This window comes from Trachemys scripta, chromosome 22, assembly GCF_013100865.1.
Source record: "Trachemys scripta elegans isolate TJP31775 chromosome 22, CAS_Tse_1.0, whole genome shotgun sequence".
Classification (NCBI taxonomy): Eukaryota; Metazoa; Chordata; order Testudines; family Emydidae; genus Trachemys; species Trachemys scripta.
The window spans coordinates 10344-31845 of NC_048319.1; the positions used below are offsets into that span (position 1 = coordinate 10344).

Consider the following 21502-nt stretch of genomic DNA (forward strand, 5'->3'; position numbering starts at 1 on the left):
TTAACTGCGATTAATCAGACTCAAAACAATTTTGCATAATTTAAGATTATCATAACTTTGCTCATATATATTTTTCATGTCTATCTTGTCCAAAGCATTAAGAGATGAAAATATCAAAAATAATTTAAACATTGAGAGATTCTACAGAGCAAAAAACACACTTCTGCAATCCATATTGTTCTTGTCGTACTCTCCAATTCAATGTAAGTGTAGTTAATAAGAGTTTTCATGTGGTAGCTTCCAGCTCCTATGGTTATATTTTAGGCTCTCTGCTTTGGGATCCAGTTTTATCTGACATAATTCCCTTGATGTTAGTACTGCATCGGACCAGTTTTTACTGTACAAGGCTTTGGATCAGGATATTGCCTTTTCCTGTGGGATAGATCCAATTTCCAATCTGAGAGAAGTGCTGACTCTGCTTCCCATGCTGCTTCTCTATGTCTGTTTCACGTCATCCAATTAGTCACTATCTCTTGCAATTATTAGAACTGTATAACAGTAGGACAGCATCTGGTACAGGGGACAGAATGTAATCAAATGTGCACAGAATGGAGAAATTTCTTTTAATTATAATAAAAAATTATAATTTAGTCACTGCAGAGATGTCAAAAATGTACAACAATCATTATTTGCAATAAGTTATGCAACCAGTTCTACATTTAATGATAACAAGAAGTAAAAAGTCTGAGGAACTCTTCAAGAACTATTTTGGAGCTTATTTTATAGTAATATCAGTTCATTTTTCTATCAGATTTATCTAAATGTTCCCCAATGAATATATTTACACCTCACTAGGACATACTGCTTACTTTGTGTTACCCCTTACTGTACCTTAGTTACTGTGTAGTGAATGAGGTAGATCTTATTAATTTAGTTGTAATATATGGGCTAAAGGTTTTAATAAAACTCAGTTACTGTGCAACATTAAACAATGTTTAAAAGCTCCAGGGTTTGATATATAAAGACCTCAGACTCCTTAATACCATGGCAAATATACTATAAAACTCAGACCAAAACTTAGAAATGTATTACTTGAAACACACAAAAGGAAAGAAGCAAAATAAGATAAAGAACAAATAATAAAAACCTATCAAAGTCTTTTCTAGAGACATGAATAATTAGTTAACATCTCTTATTTAGTCAAATAGCCCTTGGTGTTCTATTATTCAATTTTGAATTTAGAATAATAGTCACTTTCCTGCATTAGACAAAATAGACACAGGAGAGAGAGAAAAACTAGGATAATAAAGATGGGGAAAATACAGCTTAGGATACAGGGTGGCTGGTCAGTCATGGGACAGATGCTTTGGTCTTGCAGGTCAGCCATGAAAGCTATTGTTCTGGACACTGGCTCTTCTCCCCGGACAGGGACATTATCTAGTTGGTCTGGTCAGGTCCCTCTCCTTCAGTCATCCTTCTCAGGGTGAGCAGAGCTGGATGGGCCATCTCATCTCATTGTACTGGTGCTATGCAATACAGCTGATTTCAGGATCCAGTGAAAAGCTGAGAGAGAGAGGACAGGAGGAAGATGGAGGAGGCAGAAAGGAATGCACAAGGGAAGGGAAGACAAAGGAGGACCTCAGATGTATCAGGCTGGGGTCTTCCTTTGTGCAGCAATAATGATCAAGCTCCTCACTGTAGTACCATGGTCTGGTATCATGATAACAATCCTTCCACCACAGCTGCAGTGATGGTAAAAAGCACTGCACTGTGTTTTCACCAAGTCTCTTTTTAAGGACCGCAAAAGGGACCAATAAGCTAAATAGCCCATCCTTCCATTATTTTGTCCGCCAATTAGGCCTAATTCCCAACACATCAATTTTTGGTTACCTGATTTCTGACTTTCTGCTCATCTTGTTCACCATTCATAATACATAGTCTTTGACTGATATCAGTAAACCCTTTTTATTTAGAGTGACCAGATAGCAACTGTGAAAAAATGGGACAGGGCATGAGGGGTAATAGGCACCTATATAAGAAAAAGTCCCCCAAAACAGGAAATTTGGTCACTCTATTTTTATTTATATTAATTCAGTCTTTGTCTCCTTTGATCCACATCTTTTCTTAAACAGTTTTATATAACAGATCATTGTAACAATTTGTGAACCTTTATCCACTTTTCAGCAGTTAAGCTTGCAATTTAGATAAATGTATAGACCCAGTTATTACAACATGTCTCACTCACGGCATACATCCACTATGCGCTTTACTCAGGTAAATCTGTCACACAGTCCTTACCACAGCTTGCCATACCCTGGAGCACTGGTGGAGCACTGTTTAACATATTACTATTATTTTAAAATGTTATGTATATACAGTATGTGATTTTCTAAGCTCATGACTCAGTCAAATTAGAATAAATTTTTCTCCAGAGCATTGAAGTGTCCATTCAGTGAGGATTATTTCTCTACCAAATTACAATTTAATTCTGTTTAACAAAAGGAGAATTCCTTTAGTGAAACGTCTAAATTAACAGAAAATAAAATCTATTTTTTTTTTAGCTCCCCTGTAGTGGGGACAAACTTGTGTGACTCAAATGGTTTAACAAGGATTCCCAAACTGGTTCACAAAGGGTTTACTTGTGATCTGCAGCGTGTTGGCTGGTCACATAATACTGGCTCCTTGTTTCTGGCTGCCACGTAACATTAAAGACCCATTAAATACCCATTAAATACTTTAATAATATTTTTTCTTGAATAGCAGGGGCCATATTCAATATTTTCATCAATGACTTGGATAATGAAGTGGAGAGTGCTGAATTCAACAAGATGAAATGTAATAAAAACAAGTGCAAAATACTTCACTTAGGAAAAATCAAATGTACAGCTACAAAATGAGGAATAACTGGTTAGACAACAGTACCTCTGAAAAAGCTCTGGGGGTCATAATGGATCTCAAATTAAACATGAATCAATGTGATGAAGTGGGTAAAAAGGCTAATATTCCGGGGTATATTAACAGGAATGTTGTATTGTTTCAGAGTAGCAGCCGTGTTAGTCTGTATCCGCAAAAAGAACAGGAGTACTTGTGGCACCTTAGAGAGTAACAAATTTATTAGAGAAGTGGGCTGTAGTCCACGAAAGCTTATGCTCTAATAAATTTGTTAGTCTCTAAGGTGTCACAAGTACTCCTGTTCTTTTTGAGGAATGTTGTATGTAAGGCATGGGAGGTAAGTGTCCCGATCTACTCGGCCTGGGAGGCCTCAGCTGGAGCACTGTTTCCAATTCTAGGTACTGCACTCTAAGAAAGATGTGTACAAATTGGAAAGAGTCGAGAGGAGAGCATCAAAAATGATAAAAGGTTAAAAAACTGGGTATTTTTAGTTTTGAGAAGAGACGACTGAGGTGGGAACTGATAACAGCCCTTAACATATCTGAAGAGTTATCAAGTGGATGGTGATCTGCTGTTCTCCATGTCCACTAAAAGTGGGACAAGTAGTAATAGGCTTAATCTGCAGGAAGGAAGAGAGATTTAGGTTAGATATTAGGGACAACTTTCTAACTATGAGGGTAGTTAAGCTCTGGAATAAGCTTCCAAGGGAGGTTGTGGAATCCCCTTCACTGGAGGTTTTTATGAACAGGTTGGACAAACACCTGCCAGGGATGTTCTGGTTTACTTGGGCCAATCTCAGTGCAGGCAGGGGGTTCGACTTGATGGTCTCTCAACGTCCCTTCCAGCCTTTCATTTCTGTGATAGTCCAGATGGTCATGAAAACAAAGAGCATGAGATAATTTATTTAGACGTAGTCCCTGCCTGTGGGAGAGTTTGAGAACCCCTCCTGTATGACAAAAATGGACCCAAATATGCTTTTGTCTCCTGAACATTAGATGTTACCATTGGGCAAAAAGCATCTCTGGAAAACACACTTTATTAATATACATAAAATGTAAAAACTAAAACAAACTTTCCCTCAATCATATTACAAGATAATAGTTTATGAATGGAATCAGATTAATTGACAAAATACTTGTGACATTTCAACTTTATAGCATCATCTCCCAAATGAATTAGAAAATAGATATTATTCCCCCAAACATTTAGGGGGAGAATTTTCAAAGACCGAAATGGCAGGTAGGTGCAAAATGAAAGCCTATTAACATCCCCATCTTGGGTACCAATCTGCCTTCTGTTACATATATGAAACATCTATTGCAAGATTATTTATAGGAATTGTACCAGGCTAACTGAAAGCAAAATTTGGGACTCCAAGGGTTTATGATTTTTATACCTATAATTTTGTTATGCATTTCACAACATATCAAACATAGGATATCTGTTTCCCACAAGATACATGTTTTTACTAGTTTCTCTTTACTAGTTTACTAGTTTAGTCATTGTCTCAAATTTTCTGCGCATGAACATTTTTCAGTTTCTAAATCCATAAGGATCCTTCCACTTCCTCCAGATGTTATTCTGCTTGCTTGCTATGTATGGGAAGACAGACTATTTCCCATAGCCCTGTGGACTGTTTAACTGCTCTACAAACCAGAGCTGTTAATGAGCTTTGTTTCAAGCATATGTGTTCATATGTCAACACTTTTGCTTATGTCAGAAGGTTAAAAATGGAAACATTTTTTTCCTTTAAGAAAACAGACACCCAAATAAGGAGATGACTGAGTGCTTAAGAGTCCCCTAGTGAATCGCTTCCAGCTTGTTCCTTAGAAAGGCTGCACATGAAAGGTCTGGGGCTGGGGGGGGGACCAGGGATTTGGGCTGCATCCAAAATATTGAGTAAGGGTCTTTGAGACTTTAAAGCTAACTACAATCATTCAAGGGTTCACTGTGCTGCACGCCTAGAGCAGTGCTCTACTACTTTCACAACCTATTTTTAAGACTGTTTACTACAAGTTTGTTCTTGCAAAGCTTTTCTTCTCTTGTGTGAGAGAGACACAACCCCATCCTCCAGCAAAAATGGAAGCCATCAAGAAAAAGATGCAGATGTTGAAGCTAGATAAGGAGAATGCAATTGATAGAGCTGAACAGGCTGAAGCAGACAAGAAAGCAGCTGAGGACAAGTGCAAACAGGTGAGTAGGAATAAAAATAGTTGTATATCTACATTATGGAGAAAATTGTAATAACATATTAAAAATGTAAGTAGCATATCTTTGTGATGGTGAGGAAACAGAATAATATTGTTAGGTCTCCTCTATTTTTCTGCATACCCTCCTTTGAAGTATTTTGCATTTTAGTAATATATTTCATGCATGCAGATGGGACAATCTGTTAACTTTTCCTATTTGCTCATCCATTTTGATTTGGGACTCAGTGAGGTCAGCAGCATTTCTAGACTACTCAGTGTACTTCAGAGAGTTCCTTTTTTGAATCCTACAAGATTCCTTGTTTAATTTCCTTGAGCTTGCACCTTCCTTGAAGAGACCAGAGCTTTATATCTTAAACAAGGATGATACACAGTGGTAGAGCTGTTAGATTTTTCCTAGGCAATGCCTGATCATGAATTAAACCTAAGGTTGAGGCAAAATTAATGCAGATCACCTAACTATTCCTCAGTGTGAGAAATGTCCCTCATTTGAGTACCAACTGACCGAGACCACCTACTCCAGATAGTATGGTAGGATTTCTGTTATTGGGAATAATCAGAAATATTGAATCCTGAAATTGAGGTAAGTTATTTGTGTGAACTAATCTTATGGAGAACTCTAGGAATGCATTGCTAATGCTGTATTTGGGATTTTTACATTGGCAGAGTACACAGATCAAACCACAACTGTCTAATGCAGTAGGATTTAGATCTAACTCAAACATTTTGAGTCACTTGGGTGTCCTTTGTTACAAATCACTCCTCTCTAGTGATTAAATATCGCAAAACAAAAAGAGATCATCATAGCACAAAAGTGTTCTAAGTAAAATGTGTTTTATAGTAAAGACTAAGAGGTTTAGACACATTAAAATATTTTCCACAAACATGCAGTCATTGCTAAATGAGATTGGAAGAGGATTACAATATGTTTATTTGTATCCCAATGCACCAATGACTAGTGTTGGAGTGCAGGCACCATACCAATACTAACAGGGATTTTATATTGACCTTCAGATTCAGGTCAAATACAGCACTTCCTGCAGCGCTTCTGAACATAAGAATGGCCATATTGGGTCAGACCAAAGGTCCATCCAGCCCAGTATCCTGTCTACCGACAGTGGCCAATGCCAGGTGCCCCAGAGGGAGTGAACCTAACAGGTAAAGATCAAGTGATCTCTCTCCTGCCACCCATCTCCACCCTCTGACAAACAGAGGCTAGAGACACCATTCCTTACCCATCCTGGCTAATAGCCATTAATGGACTTAACCTCCATGAATTTATTTATCTACTTCTCTTTTAAACCCTCTTATAGTCCTTGCCTTCACAACCTCCTCAGGTAAGGAGTTCCAGAGGTTGACTGTGTGCTGTGTGAAGAACTTCCTTTTATTTGTTTTAAACCTGCTGCCCATTCATTTCATTTGGTGGCCCCTAGTTCTTATATTATGGGAACATGTAAATAACTTTTCCTTATTCACTTTCTCCACACCACTCATGATTTTATATACCTCTATCATGTCCCCCCTTAGTCTCCTCTTTTCCAAGCTGAAAAGTCCTAGCCTCTTTAATCTCTCCTCATATGGGACCTGTTCCAAACCCCTAATCATTTTAGTTGCCCTTCTCTGAACTTTTTCTAATGCCAGTATATCTTTTTTGAGATGAGGAGAACACATCTGTATGCAGTATTCAAGATGTGGGCATACCATGGATTTATATAAGGGCAATAAGTCTCTGTCTTATTTAATCTTTTTTAATGATTCCTAACATCCTGTTTGCTTTTGACTGCCGCTGCACACTGCATGGACGTCTTCAGAGAACTATCCACGATGACTCCAAGATCTTTCCTGATTAGTTGTAACTAAATTAGCCCCCATCATATTGTATGTATAGTTGGGGTTATTTTTTCCAATGTGCATTACTTTACATTTATCCACATTAAATTTCATTTGCCATTTTGTTGCCCAACCACTTAGTTTTGTGATATCTTTTTGAAGTTCTTCACAGTCTGCTTTGGTCTTAACTATCTTGAGTAGTTGAGTATCATCTGCAAATTTTGCCACCTCACTTTTGACCCCTTCAAAGAACTCTAATAGATTAGTAAGACATGATTTCCCTTTACAGAAACCATGTTGACTTTTACCCAACAATTTATATTCTTCTATGTGTCTGAGAATTTTATTCTTTACTATTGTTTCAACGAATTTGCCTGGTACTGACATTAGACTTACCGGGTCTGTAATTGCCGGGATCACCTTTAGAGCCCTTTTTAAATATTGGCGTTACATTAGCTATCTTCCAGTCATTGGGTACAGAAGCTGATTTAAAGGACAGGTTACAAAGCATAGTTAATAGTTCCGCAATTCCACATTTGAGTTCTTTCAGAACTCTTGGGTGAATGCCATCTGGTCCCGGTGACTTGCTACTGTTAAGTTAATTAATTCCAAAACCTCCTCTAGTGACACTTCAATCTGTGACAATTCCTCAGATTTGTCACCTACAAAGGACGGTTCAGGTTTGGGAATCTCCCTAACATCCTCAGCCGTGAAGACTGAAGCAAAGAATTCATTTAGTTTTTCCATAATGACTTTATCGTCTTTTAAGTGCTCCTTTTGTATCTTGACCATCCAGGGGCCCCACTGGTTGTTTAGCAGGCTTCCTGCTTCTGATGTACTTAAAAAACATTTTGTTATTACCTTTTGAGTTTTTGGCTAGCTGTTCTTCAAACTCCTTTTTGGATTTTCTTATTATATTTTTACACTTAATTTGGCAGTGTTTATGCTCCTTTCTATTTACCTCACTAGGATTTGACTTCCACTTTTTAAAAGATGCTTTTTTATGTTATTCCTTTTTATATTCCAGACTATAAGTTCCACATGAGACAAGTTCAGAGGGTCAGTACTACTTAAGACTCATCAGTTTCACCCCGAAGACCAGGCATAAAAGAATGCAATTCTGAATAAACACAGAATGTTGAACAATAATTGTAGCTGAAATGCTTCACAAAGTCAGTGTTTTTGCTCAAGTTTTGATGGAGGAGAGGGAAGGCACCCTTTATCTGAAAAAGACAAGGGAGGCTGCGCAATCCCAGTTGTCTATACAAGGTTGCTTAAAGTTGAAAAGTAAAAGGATTGATTTGGAAAGGAAAAAGCTGCATCCAAGTGGAAAAAATGTATTTAATTTTAATTGAAGTTATATTTAAGTTTACATTATTTGCTTTAAAAATAATTTTTACCATCTCAGTCCATGTCCCATCAACCTAAAACCAATAGTGTATGTAGAGACCTGGTGGGAACAGAATTTAAAAATATAAAGAATCCACTATGATCTCTGCTTTTAAAGAGGTGAAAAAAATTCCAATTATTCCTTATTTATAGTATTAGTGATATAACAGGAGTACTCAAAACGTTCTAAACACTGTATAGCAACCCTTATGCATGCACATTATGATCAAGTAATTAGACTGTATCATGTGCTATTTTTTTTCCACACAACCCTACTTCATTCAGTGCACAAGATGTATGGTGCTTAGTGAATGGGTAGTTATTCACTATTTTCTTTGTTATCTTCATTATTAAGTGTACCCAATTCCTGCAGTGAATACAAAATTATTAACATCCTCACGAGCTTTTCTATTGTGCTCTCCTTATAGCCAGACTACGCATGCTCCATCCCAACACAATGCACAGGTCTGGTCACACATAAGAATGCTGAGGGGATGAAACACCCTCAGTTTCTCTGTGGGGATGATGCACATGCAGTCTGATTAGCAGTAGGAGCTGTGAGAGGCTTGAGCATGCTCAGTGATGATGCTTTGGAGCTTTTTAAGCTGCTAAAATCAGACTCTGAGCATGTGCGTACTGTGATTTTTTTCAAAGACTTATAACGTCGTCAAATTTGGCTAGATTTTCAATGTGACTGCAAAAGGTACATCCCTGACATAAAGGCCACTTACCCTACCAAATTTCAAGTTCTTGTTCCAAAGCATGGGGCACTAGAGCTGCTCAAATAAAAGGTTTATCAGCATTTTTAACAGGGGCAAAATGATGTATTTTTCCATATTCTCATTCTCTGAAGCAGCTGAACTGTTTTGGCTGAAATGTTCCCAAAAAATTCAACCTGCAGGAGACACATGGCACGCAAAATTTCATCCCAAACAGTTAAAATTTGGCAAAGTGATAAGCAACAAAACCAGTTTTATAATGGAAAGTTGTTTGTAGCTGTAACTGAAAAAGAAGCTAAAAAATATAAAAGAAAAAGCCTGCCCAATAGTGGCACAATGTGGAAAATCTGAGAACAGGACTCAGATCTAAGCCCCCACTCTGATGTCAGCAGAGTCTGAGAGCATGGCTTGAGATAGCAAAAATTCTCTTCTCAATTACACCAGTATTAATCCAGAATAACTACCTCTACTTCTGTAGTTACTCTTGAATTACACTGGCCTAGTCTAAGGCCTGGTCTATACTACCCGCCTGAATCGGCGGGTAGAAATCGACCTCTCGGGGATCGATTTATCGCGTCCCGTCGGGACGCGACAATCGATCCCCGAATCGGCGCTCTAACTCCACCAGCGGAGGTGGTAGTAAGCGCCGCCGACAAAAAGCGGCAGAAGTCGATTTTGCCGCCGTCCTCACAACGGGGTAAGTCGGCTGTAATACGTCGAATTCAGCTACGCTATTCACGTAGCTGAATTTGCGTATCTTAAATCGACTCCCCGCTGTAGTGTAGATGTACCCTTAGAGAGCAAAATGTATTCCCAGCATGCACAGCACAAAGATGAAATTACCATTGTGCCACTCTAAAGTGACTTATCAAGTGTACTCAAGGAATAATAATGACAAACTTCTGATGGAACACTATCCAGTGTCCCCCTCTGCTAGAAAAAAGATACCATATTATGGGCCTTTGTGCATAGGAGATCTGAAGGGGAGGAAACAAACAGCTGAATGGGAAGAAACCCCCAAAGGAAAAAAATCTTTATACTAGGGCTGTTGATTAATCGCAGTTAACTCATGCATTTAACTCAAAAAAATTAATCATAATTAAAAAAATTAATCATGATCAATTGCAGTTTTAATTGCACTGTTAAATAATAGAATACCAATTGAAATTTATTAAATTTTTTGGATGTTCTTCTACATTTTCAAATATATTGATTTCAATTACAGTACAGAATACAAAGTGTACAGTACTCAGTTTATATTATTTTTATTACAAATATCTGCACTGTAAAATAACAAAATAAATAGTATTTTTCAATTCACCTCATACAAGTACCACAGTGCAATCTCTTTATCACAAAAGCGCAACTTACAAATGTAGATTTTTTTTTGCACTCAAAAACAAAACAGTGTAAAACTTTAGAACCTACAAATCCACTTAGTCCTCCTTCTTGTTCAGCCAATCACTAAGATAAACAAGTTTGTTTACATTTACAGGAGATAATACTGCCTGCTTCTTATTTACGTCACCTGAAAATGAGAACAGAAGTTCACATGGCAATTTTGCAGTTGGCATTGCAAGGTATTTACATGCCAGATCTGCTAAACATTCATATGCCCCTTCATGCTTCGGCCACCATTCCAGAGGACATGCTTCCATGCTGATGATGCTCGTTACAAAAATAATGTGTTCATTAAATTTGTGACTGAACTCCTTGGGGGAGATTTGTATGTCTCCTGCTCTGTGTTTTACCCGCATTCTGCCATATATTTCATGTTATAGCAGTCTCGGATGATGACCCAGCATGTTGTTCGTTTTAAGAACGCTTTCACTGCAGATTTGACAAAACACAAAGAAGGTACCAATGTGAGATTTGTAAAGATAGCTACAGCACTCAACCCAAGATTTAAGAATCTGAAGTGGCTTCCAAACTCTGATCAGGATAGGGTGTGGAACATGCTTTCAGAAGTCTTAAAAGAGCAACACTCCGATGCGGAAACTACAGAACCTGAACCACCAAAAAAGAAAATCAATCTTTGCTGATGGCATCTGACTCAGATGATGAAAATGAATATTCGTTGGTCTGCACTGCTTTGGATTGTTATCGAGCATAACCCATCATCAGCATAGACGCATGTCCTCTGGAATGGTGGTTGAACAGACATATGAATTTTTAGCACATCTGGCACGTAAATATCTTGCAATGCCAGCTACAACAGTGCCATGAGAACACCTGTTCTCACTTTTAGGTGACATTGTACACAAGAAGTGGGCAGCATTCTCTCCTCCAAATGAAACAAACTTGATTGGCTGAACAAGAAATAGGACTGAGTGGACTTGTAGGCTCTAAAGTTTTACATTGTTTTATTTTTGAATGCAGCTATTTTTGTACATAATTTTACATTTGTAAGTTCAACTTTCATGATAAAGAGATTGCACTACAGTACTTGTATTAAGTGAATTGAAAAATACTATTTCTTTTATTTTTACAGCGCAAATATTTATAATAAAAATAAATATAAAGTGAGCATTGTTCACTTTGTATTCTGTGTTGTAACTGAAATCAATATATTTGAAAATGTGGAAAAGATCCACAAATATTTATATAAATAGTATTATTAACAGCGCAATTAATCGTGATTAATATGTTTCATCGTGCGATTAATCGCGATTAATTTTTTATTCGCTTGACCACCCTACTTTATACATAGTATTAAACTTTTGGTTATGATTTTTGGGGATACTTACATGCCCCCCAATCTCTATAGTATCTGAGTGCCTAGTTAAGTTGTCTTCAATGTATGGGGAACTGAGGATCAGAGAAATTCAATGACTTAGAGGGGTGGTAACTATGGTGTTCATGGAAGGAATTTTTATTTGCTTTGCTTTGTCACTTTTATTAGGGTCTTAGGTCAAATTGTTGGATTTGGAATTTTTAAAATTGTAGTTTTGAATATTTTCCAAGGGCATTTAGATTATAAACATAGAGTATAAGGGCACTAAGGGAGTATTATGATCACCTAGTCTGACCTCATAAAAGACTCAGACTATAGTATTTCATGCTGTCATCCTGCATCTAACCCAATAAATTGAAGTCAACTAGTGTATCATTTTAAAAATTATCCAGTTTTGACTTAAAGATTACCTGTGATGGAGAGTTCACCACACCCCTCATCTGTTTCAACGATTAATTACTTTCACTGCTAAAAATCTGTATCTCATTTCTAGCTTGAATTTTGCTGACTTCAATTTACAGCCACTGGATCTTGCTATACTTTTTTCTACTATATTAAAGAGCCCTCTAGTAGCAAATATCTCCTCCCTACCTAGGTACTTATAGACCATGATTAAATCATTGGTTAACCTTTTCTTTGATAAACTAAATATCTTGCACTTCTTTAGGGATCAACTTAGTATAAACCAGGGGTAGGCAACCTGTGGCACATGTGCCAAAGGCGGCACCTGAGCTGGTTTTCAGTGGCACTCACACTGCCCAGGTCCTGGCCACCGGTCCGGAGGGCTCTGCATTTTACTTTAATTTTAAATGAAGCTTCTTAAACATTTAAAAAACCTTATTTACTTTACATACAACAATAGTTTAGTTATATATTACAGATTTATAGAAAGAGACCTTCTAAAAACGTTCAAATGTATTACTGGCACGCAAAACCTTAAATTAGAGTGAATAAATGAAGACTCGGCAGACCACTTCTGAAAGGTTGCCGATCCCTGGTATAAACTACAAACATCTGTGAACTGTCCAGACTAGTCTTTATAAAGGCATTAACTATGATGCGTCAATTGGCAATAAAAAAGGTAAAAAATGCTAGCAAAGACAGCCCTTAGTCTCTCATTGTAAGGTTCATTTTCCAGACCACAAATCATTATTGTTGCTCTTCTCTGAATACTCTCAAATTTTGCAACTTTCTGTTTAAAAAGTGTGGAGACAGTATTCCAGTTGTAGTCAGACCAATGCTATATACAGAAGTAATATTACCTTACTCCTTCTCAATATTCCCATTAATATAGCCTAGTATTACATTAGCCCTTTTTTCCACAGCATCAGGCTACTTTGAGCACAAGTACAGAAATGTATAACAATGTACATACACAACATGCTAATCAAAATCATAAAGATATCCTCCAGGGTACAATTAACAAAGTAAAAGGACTGCACTAAAAATTAACATACAGATAAAGGTGATTTAAATTAACTGTTTTAATAGACTGAACTTATTCAAGGGATGAGTTAAACCATCATTCTCCCCAATGAATTAACTATTCCCAGGATAGAACAGAACAAAGGTGGTATTACGAGTTCAATGACAGATCAGACAGTCTGCAGGCACACCAGTTATGTTATCAGCAAGAAGTCTCATGATAATAGAAATTCTCCAGGGAGCAATTTGTCATCTGGCAGTCTCCCAGCAGGATATAAATAGCAACTTTTTAGAATACAGTATGGGTTTATATGGTATGGTCGAGTGATAATGAGATAAAATGGAACATACCTTGGATGACCCATATGTCCCTCCTTCCATTGGAGAACCATATATGGTTTAAAGCTCTGAATCTTTAGGGAAATAATGTTATGACCATCAAATCTAACAAAATAACTATCTCAGTGAGTGGATGGTACCTCTGTATTTCAGATAACGCATTTGCCGTGATCATATTCAACATATTTCAAGCAATGCCTCAATTTACCAAGTGAAGCGTAGCAGTGCTTGCTAAGGAAGATATGGACTCTAAACTCTACTCTGCTTAATACCTGTACTTCTGTGATTCATTCTCTATCCTCATGCATATGTTAAGGAGACAATAGATCCAGTGTTGTATTTACATATGGACCAAGTGGGCTATAGCCTATAAACAAAGGGCAACACAGTCCAAAGAGTAAAAGACATACACAGAATTTATTTTTCATAATGTTTCAAATGTATGTTTCATTAAGAGTCTCCCTGAACTCAGGGATACTGGGTATAATGCATTTTTCCTATATACATGACATTTTCTTTATTATCAGGATTCAATGACAGTACTGTAGGTAGAATGCCAGTGATGGGGACAAGCTTGTCCCTGCCTTCCCTGAGAAGGAGCACACTGTGCTAGCATAATTTTTTATTTCCGACCAGGGCAACATAGACGGTTACTCTATCCATGGATGTATGGGGTCAGATTCTCAACTTGTGTACGTTGTCATAGCTAAATTGAAGTAAGTGGAGTTATGCCTACTTACAACAGCTGAGTTATAGAATCATAGAAATGTAGCACTGGCAAGGACCTCAAGAAGTCATGTAGTTCAGCCCTCTATGCTGAAGCAGGACCAAGTATACCTAGACCATCCCTGACAGGTGTTTGTCTACCTTTTCTTAAAAGCCTCTAATGACAAGGATTCCACAACCTTCCTTGAAAGCCTATTCCAGAGCTTAACTATGCTTATAGTTAAAGTTTTTCCTAATATCTAACATAAATCTCCCTTCCTGCAGATTAAGCCCATTACTTCTTGTGACACTTTTAGTGGACATAGAGAACAGCAGATTACCACCCTCTTTATAACAGCCCTTAACATATTTGAAAACTGTTATCAGGTCCCCACTCAGTCTTTTCTCAAGACTAAAAATGCATATTTTAAAAAATTTTCCTCATAGGTGAGGTTTGCTAAATCAGTTTAGAAACATGGATATAGCATGGTTTCAGAATAGGCAGCAGGTTTAAAACAAATAAAAGGAAGTGTTTCTTCACACAACACACAGGCAACCTGTGGAACTCCTTGCCAGAGGATGTTGTGAAGGCCAAGACCATAACAGGGTTCAAAAAGGAACTAGATAAATTCATGGAGGATAGGTCCATCAATGGCTATTAGCCAGGATGGGCAGGAATGGTGTTCCTAGCCTCTGTTTGACAGAAGCTGGGAATAAGCAACAGGGATGGATCACTTGATGATTACCTGTTCTGTTCATTCCCTCTGGGGCACCTGGCACTGGCCACTGTCGGAAGACAGGATACTGGGCTAGATGGACCTTTGGTTTGACCCAGTAGGGCGATTCTTATGTTCATTATGTGAATGCCAAACAGCTTGCTCAGCTGCCATGTTAGGTTTATTAGCATACTGTAAAACTGTGTAGGCTACTTGGCATCTAAACAACTGAAGTTACAGAGCGACTTTGAAAAATCCACAATTAGATATCTCTCCATGGCCTCACTTTAAAAACATCTTAACATAATTTAAAACGAATAGTAGGAAGAAGTTTTTGGCTATCCTTATCTATAAGCAGAGGAACCAATGTGTCAGAATGTTCACAACTTATTTTTCTTTCTCAAAAGGTAGAGGATGAGCTGGTGGCACTGCAGAAGAAGTTAAAAGGAACTGAAGATGAACTGGATAAATACTCAGAAGCTCTCAAAGATGCTCAGGAAAAACTGGAACAGACTGATAAGAAGGCAACAGATGTATGTACCTGCACAGAATGCAGATGTGTAACTAACTAGAAATGGTATATTTTACAACACACAGGATATTGGTTGTATATTTGATTTAGTGTTAATTTATTGCAGTAGTTTGCCCAAAGGAAAAAGGCAGAGACAATTATGTCATGGTTGAGGTACATAACTCCCCACCCCCACAAAAAAATGATATTGGTTATCTAGGATTACATCTGTTGCTGAATTAGGAAGCTTCCTGCTGATCCACCAGCACAAGAGTATCCTAAAACCAGCTTACTTATTCCCAGGAGATGCTCCCCTGTGTAGGACCATCAGATATTTTAGAGCCATTTCCTGTACAGTTACCCCTCCCTGTTACTGGCAGAAGGAACATGATGGGGGGCTTCCAAGTACCCTAGTAATCCCCAACTGACATAGTGGCCCCTTGGGACTGTTGGCAGTTGATACAAGTAAGAACAGCCTGACAGCTGCTGTAACTTGTGCAGAGGATTGGCCTGACACAGAAAGGCCCTAGAACTGGTGGCTTAAAGACACTTTGCACTCCAGTTTTCCTCAGCCATAGATGAGGATCTAGCCCTCTGAGTTAATGCTGGGCAGGTGCAAATTCCACTGACACAATCACTAAGAATCAAGCACATTATCAGTTAAATTTACAATCCCATCTACAGTAGCAGTTTGCTTACCTTACCATCCAGATATTGTACAACCCAAACATGCTGCACAAACCCACAATTACATGAGAGACTTCTCTCTTGGACAGCCTATTTCCAGGGGGAGACTAAACCATTGTGTGCCACAGGCTGAGAATAGGCAGGCCAGGAGAGTTTAATCCAAGTTACTGTGCTCAATACAGGGGTGATTGGGTGGGGTTCAGTGGCCTATGGTGTATAGGAGATCAAACTAGATGATCTGGTGATCTTTACTTTGAATTCTTACACAGAAACTCTGAGGATACATGCAGCCAATTCCTGTAATTGCACTCCCACACAAACCTTCCCTGGGTCCTCAGCCTGACTAAAGTGCTTTACTGATACCTACAGATGAACCTGAATCATTTACTGAGTGCCTGAAGCAGCCCTGGAGAAATGGCCTGACTTATAGCCCTTTCCATTCCTGAGCTATCCCTCTGCTGCTGGGGCACAGCACTGCCTTGCTGCTGAAACTCTTCTTCCTCCAATAGCTCCATTCAGGCCAGACTCTTCCCTTCTAGCCTCACCACCACCATGTGCCGTCCTGGAGAGCATGGGACAGACTTTCTTTTTCTTCATGCAGAGACTGATGAAGTCCTTCCGTTCACTTTCCTTTGTCATTCATTCCAGATGGATAACTTGCTGCCTTTAAGTAGCTTTTTGGAAGTAGAAAGCTAAAGTTACAAGCAGAATCTGAATGTGCAGTTTAATAAAATCTCTCTCAAAGGAGAGCTCTAAGCAATTTCCCCCTTCTCTTAAACTACATGTTACTTTAACATAGGTTGAAAAAAACTGAACATGCTGGAAAAATAACTTAACTCTTGCTGACTTTAATAGAGCAACCCTCTGCTATTAGGGTGACCAGACAGCAAGTGTGAAAAATAAGACAAAGCCCCTAATAGTGGGATGTTTGTCACCCTATCCACTATTGTAAGCCTCAGAGCATGTAAAGAATGCTCCCCATGCGCTCCCGATTGAGACTGCTGGTTTCACACATGTATGTGATTAGCCATCCCGGGATCTTCCTGGTCTTTTACCACATGGATCCAGTGAATTACTTTCACTGTAGATTGTGGCAGGCTTTAACTGAAGAAAGGTTGGGTCAAACGGTCTCCAACTTTCAAGTAGCCACATATCCATTTTCAGGTACGGTTGCCAACCCTTCCAATTTTGCCGGGAGTCTCCCGGAATCGGGCTCTATCTCATAGAGGCTACTGAAGCCAAACTGGGATATTTTAGGTGCTAAAAGTCTGGCGGCGCAGTGGGATTAAGGCAGGTAAGCACCTCCTGGCTGGAGCCTGCACCTCACACTCACACCCCACACCAACCCCCTGCACCCAAACTCCCTCCCAGAGCCCGCACCCCTCATCTCCTCCCACACCCGAATCCCCTGCCCCAGCCCTGAGCCCCCTCCAGCACCCAAACTCTCTCCCACAGCTTGCACTCCACACCCCCTCCTGCACTCCAACTCTCTGCCCCAGGCTCAGCCCAGAGCCCTCTCACACACTCCAAACCTTTGGCCCCAGCCCCAACCTTCAGCCCCAGAGCCTGTACCCCAATCCCCTGCCCCAGCCTGGTGAGAGTGAGTGAGGGTGGGGGACAGCAAGCGACGGAGGGAGGGGGGATGGAGTGAAAGGGGGAAAGCCTTGGGGAAAGAGTGAGGCCTTGGAGCAGGGGACAGGGCAAAGGTGTTTGGGTTTGTGTGATTAGACAGTTGGCAACCCTATCTTCGGGAGATGTTTGTTACAGGTTGGAATCCTGTTTCATTAACACTGCATTTTAAGCTGAAAGCATCTGGTGAAGGAGGTTACCAGTGCTGGATTGCTATAGATGGCTTTTCTAAGATATCAGTAGTTTTTGTATGCGATCTGCACATTCAATAAATAGTACTTAAGAAGAGAACAAATGAAATGCTGACTGACTTGTGATTAGAAAAATTGAATAACCAAACTGCACTAGGAAAACAGGAGGCACCCTAGCACCTGTCATACAAAAATCCACCAGCCAATAGTTATTTGCTTTTTTCCAAATAGTCTGTGTTTTAGTATAATATGGTTCCTTTTACTCAGTATATATAGAAGGGATTAATTTGATCAGCTTGTCTTGATGTATGCATTGAGAGATTGCTGCCTACAACATTTCTTCACTACCTTGTTTAGTCTAGTTGTGAGTTATTCCAGTGATGGGGCTTTAACTACTTCTCAGACTATTCAACAGTCTTTAAACAGATCTAATTGTTAGGAAGTATTTCCTGATATTTTATTGCTCACTTTCAAACCATGTCTGCTAGGTAAACCCTCCCTTGTCTCCTGTTTTCACCTTCAGATTCCCTTAATTATTGTTGGGCCCAAGCTATCCATATTTGGGGTGAGGAAAGATTTTAGGTACTAAACACTCAACCCTCTAATACTTAATTTATCTTTCTCTGAAACCACTCTACATTAATGAGATGTCTCCAGTATGGGACAAGTTGACATCCTAAGAAGTTGGAGATTTAAATCCTAGAACTGCTTCTCTCTGATGGCAATATTGATATACCTCCTAGACCATAGGGGCGTGGGGAGGGAGCGCCACCCAGCTCCGCTCCTGGCCCTAGCTGCCAGCGCCGCCCCCAGGTCCCTGGCTGCCAGCCCCAGCCTTGGTCACCTTACCCCGTCCATGTCCCCCTCCCCTCCCAGAGCCATGGCGTCACTCCCAGCCCATGGAGGGGCACAGACAGGGTAAAGGGGGATGCAAGGTAAAAAGTTTGGGGACTACTGTCCTAGACCAACAAGACATATACATATTTAATTAATATAGTATTTTCCTTCCAGATTATTAAAGAAGTTAAGTGATTTAGAAAAACCTATCCATATAGCAGGAAGTGTATGTGCTTTTTGATAAAACACTTTTAGATTATGGTAAAAATTTTATTGTCTCATTTTATAGCAAAACTTTGTGTTAACTTTTTCTCCCAAGACCATTATATTGTCCAGTATTTTTCACCAAACCTTTATGCTGAAAACAAAAACAGAGGATGGATTAAAGAGCAGTAATTCAAACTGTTTCACATTTAAAAAATACATTTGCACTGTTCTTCATAGACAAAGTGGAATTTCAGAATGTCAGTTTTGGATTCAATGGCCAAAACCTGTAAATTTGACTTTCCACATCCCAATTTAATCAAAGCTAAACCACATTAATCTGCCTTGAATTTCACCAGTGAAACTTTATGCCATTAGAGAATCCTTCTGAAAGATTCTGGCAAGTCACAAGAGGCATCTGGGAGATGTGACAGCTCAGAATTAGTGATCTGTCCCTTTGAACATTCTTGCAGGATTGGGTTATCTTAGATATTAATATAACTCAGTACTGCAAGATGCCTACTACATTTTTTCACTGTAATGGGAATTCCATATTTAAAAAAAAATAATAATCAAGAATTGTATAAATGACAGGAGTCCTATCAACAAGAAGAGTTCATCAGACCAGCCCCCCCCCAGTTTCCACCATGGGCCCCAGATTGTCTCCCTATCTCCTATTTTCTCCCCTCTCTGCCCAGTCTCAGAGGGCTATATAGAAGTGGTATAAAACAAAGTGGAATTATTTTTTGAAAGTTTCTTGCTGTGCCACATGCAAGCAGATGAGTAACTTTCCCCTGGTGGCTCCCAGACCATCCCCTGGCCAATCCCCATTTATAAACTATGTGAGATTTATAGACAGTGGAGCCCCTACTGTACACAGAAGTTGCTTTAACTAAATTCCATTAGTAAGCCATCCAAAGCTAGGGTTAGGATCTTTGACAAGACCAAAACTATAAGCCAAATGTGGAATTTCTGGACTGAGCCATTTGGGAGTTAGAAGAAAAAAGTTCCAACCAGATTTCTACATGTAGAACCTCCCATCTCCACAGTACAATTAGCTGAAAATGTTTTTCTTGTTAAACAGATTTTTAATGGTTAATTCTGTGTGATGAGGAAGAGAAAGTGTGGGTGTATTTTTAATAAAAACATTCTATATTTTGAAATTCCTATAGTTATATAGCTAAAAAACTAGAAAGCATCTCTTCCTAGAGTTCCATGCATATAAATAGTGAAAATGAAGTAATTAGAGGTGATCATTTTTGAATTATTGGTGTCTAGCTAGTTGGGTTTTATTTAACCAGTGCTGTTTGATTGTTTTGCATAGGCAGAAGGTGAAGTGGCAGCTTTGAATCGGCGTATCCAGCTGGTGGAAGAGGAGCTGGATCGTGCCCAAGAACGTCTGGCGACAGCCCTGCAGAAACTGGAGGAGGCAGAGAAGGCAGCAGATGAAAGTGAGAGGTAGGCATCCAAAAGGAACGATGCAGAGAAGTGACTTACATCAGAAGATCTCAGTAGTAGGCTACTTTAACAGTCTTTGAAGGTTTTAAAGACTTGGTGCACTTAAGTTCCGTTTCCCACTCACTCTTTCAGATGCTACTTTTAGTATTGTGAGAAATAAAGGGCCACAATGAAAGAAGTGGTTCGGGACTATTTAGAAAAACTGGACGTGCACAAGTCCATGGGGCCGGATGCGCTGCATCCGAGGGTGCTAAAGGAGTTGGCGGGTGAGATTGCAGAGCCATTAGCCATTATTTTTGAAAACTCATGGCGATCGGGGGAGGTCCCAGATGACTGGAAAAAGGCTAATGTAGTGCCCATCTTTAAAAAAGGGAAGAAGGAGGATCCGGGGAACTACAGGCCAGTCAGCCTCACCTCAGTCCCTGGAAAAATTATGGAGCAGGTCCTCAAGGAATCAATTATGAAACATTTAGAGGAGAGGAAAGTGATCAGGAACAGTCAGCATGGATTCACGAAGGGGAAGTCGTGCCTGACTAACCTAATTGCCTTCTATGATGAGATAACTGGCTCTGTGGATGAGGGGAAAGCAGTGGATGTGTTATTTCTTGACTTTAGCAAAGCTTTTGATATGGACTCCCACAGTATTCTTGCCACCAAGTTAAAGAAGTATGGGCTGGATGAATGGACTGTAAGGTGGATAGAAAGCTGGCTAGATCGTCGGGCTCAACGGGTAGTGATCAATGGCTCCATGTCTAGTTGGCAGCCGGTTTCAAGTGGAGTGCCCCAAGGGTCGGTCCTGGGGCCGGTTTTGTTTAATATCTTTATTAATGATCTGGAGGATGGTGTGGACTGCACTCTCAGCAAGTTTGCAGATGACACTAAACTAGGAGGCGTGGTAGATACACTAGAGGGTAGGGATCGGATACAGAGGGACCTAGACAAATTAGAGGATTGGGCAGAAAAAAACCTGATGAGGTTCAACAAGGACAAGTGCAGAGTCCTGCACTTAGGACGGAAGAATCCCATGCACTGCTACAGACTAGGGACCGAATGGCTAGGTAGCAGTTCTGCTGAAAAGGACCTAGGGGT

General features: G+C 39.4%; 1 protein-coding gene and 2 long non-coding RNA genes across 7 annotated transcripts in view; 2 read left to right on the plus strand and 1 right to left on the minus strand.

The window, feature by feature from the left end:
- Window positions 1-546: 546 nt before the first annotated feature.
- LOC117868973 overlaps window positions 547-21502 on the minus strand; it is a 40186-nt gene continuing 19230 nt past the window's right edge. The window contains exon 4 of one of the 2 annotated variants that reach the window (XR_004643747.1): window positions 547-1503. This is a non-coding gene — a long non-coding RNA (uncharacterized LOC117868973). Of the gene's footprint in view, window positions 1504-15418; window positions 16769-21502 lie in introns of those variants that run through there. The other variant, XR_004643748.1, reaches the window with a different exon arrangement.
- The window catches only part of TPM4 (tropomyosin 4), a 34624-nt gene continuing 17776 nt past the window's right edge, over window positions 4655-21502 (plus strand). For 2 of the 4 annotated variants that reach the window (XM_034755407.1, XM_034755408.1), the window contains exons 1-3: window positions 4658-5025; window positions 15304-15429; window positions 20280-20413. In XM_034755407.1, the coding sequence (XP_034611298.1) occupies window positions 4912-5025; window positions 15304-15429; window positions 20280-20413 (374 nt within the window). In that variant the 5' untranslated portion in view covers window positions 4658-4911. Of the gene's footprint in view, window positions 5026-15303; window positions 15430-20279; window positions 20414-21502 lie in introns of all 4 variants that reach the window. The other 2 variants (XM_034755406.1, XM_034755405.1) reach the window with 2 other exon arrangements.
- On the plus strand, window positions 6158-8018 carry LOC117868974. The gene is made up of 2 exons (XR_004643749.1): window positions 6158-6197; window positions 7897-8018. It is a non-coding gene; the product is annotated as an uncharacterized LOC117868974 (long non-coding RNA).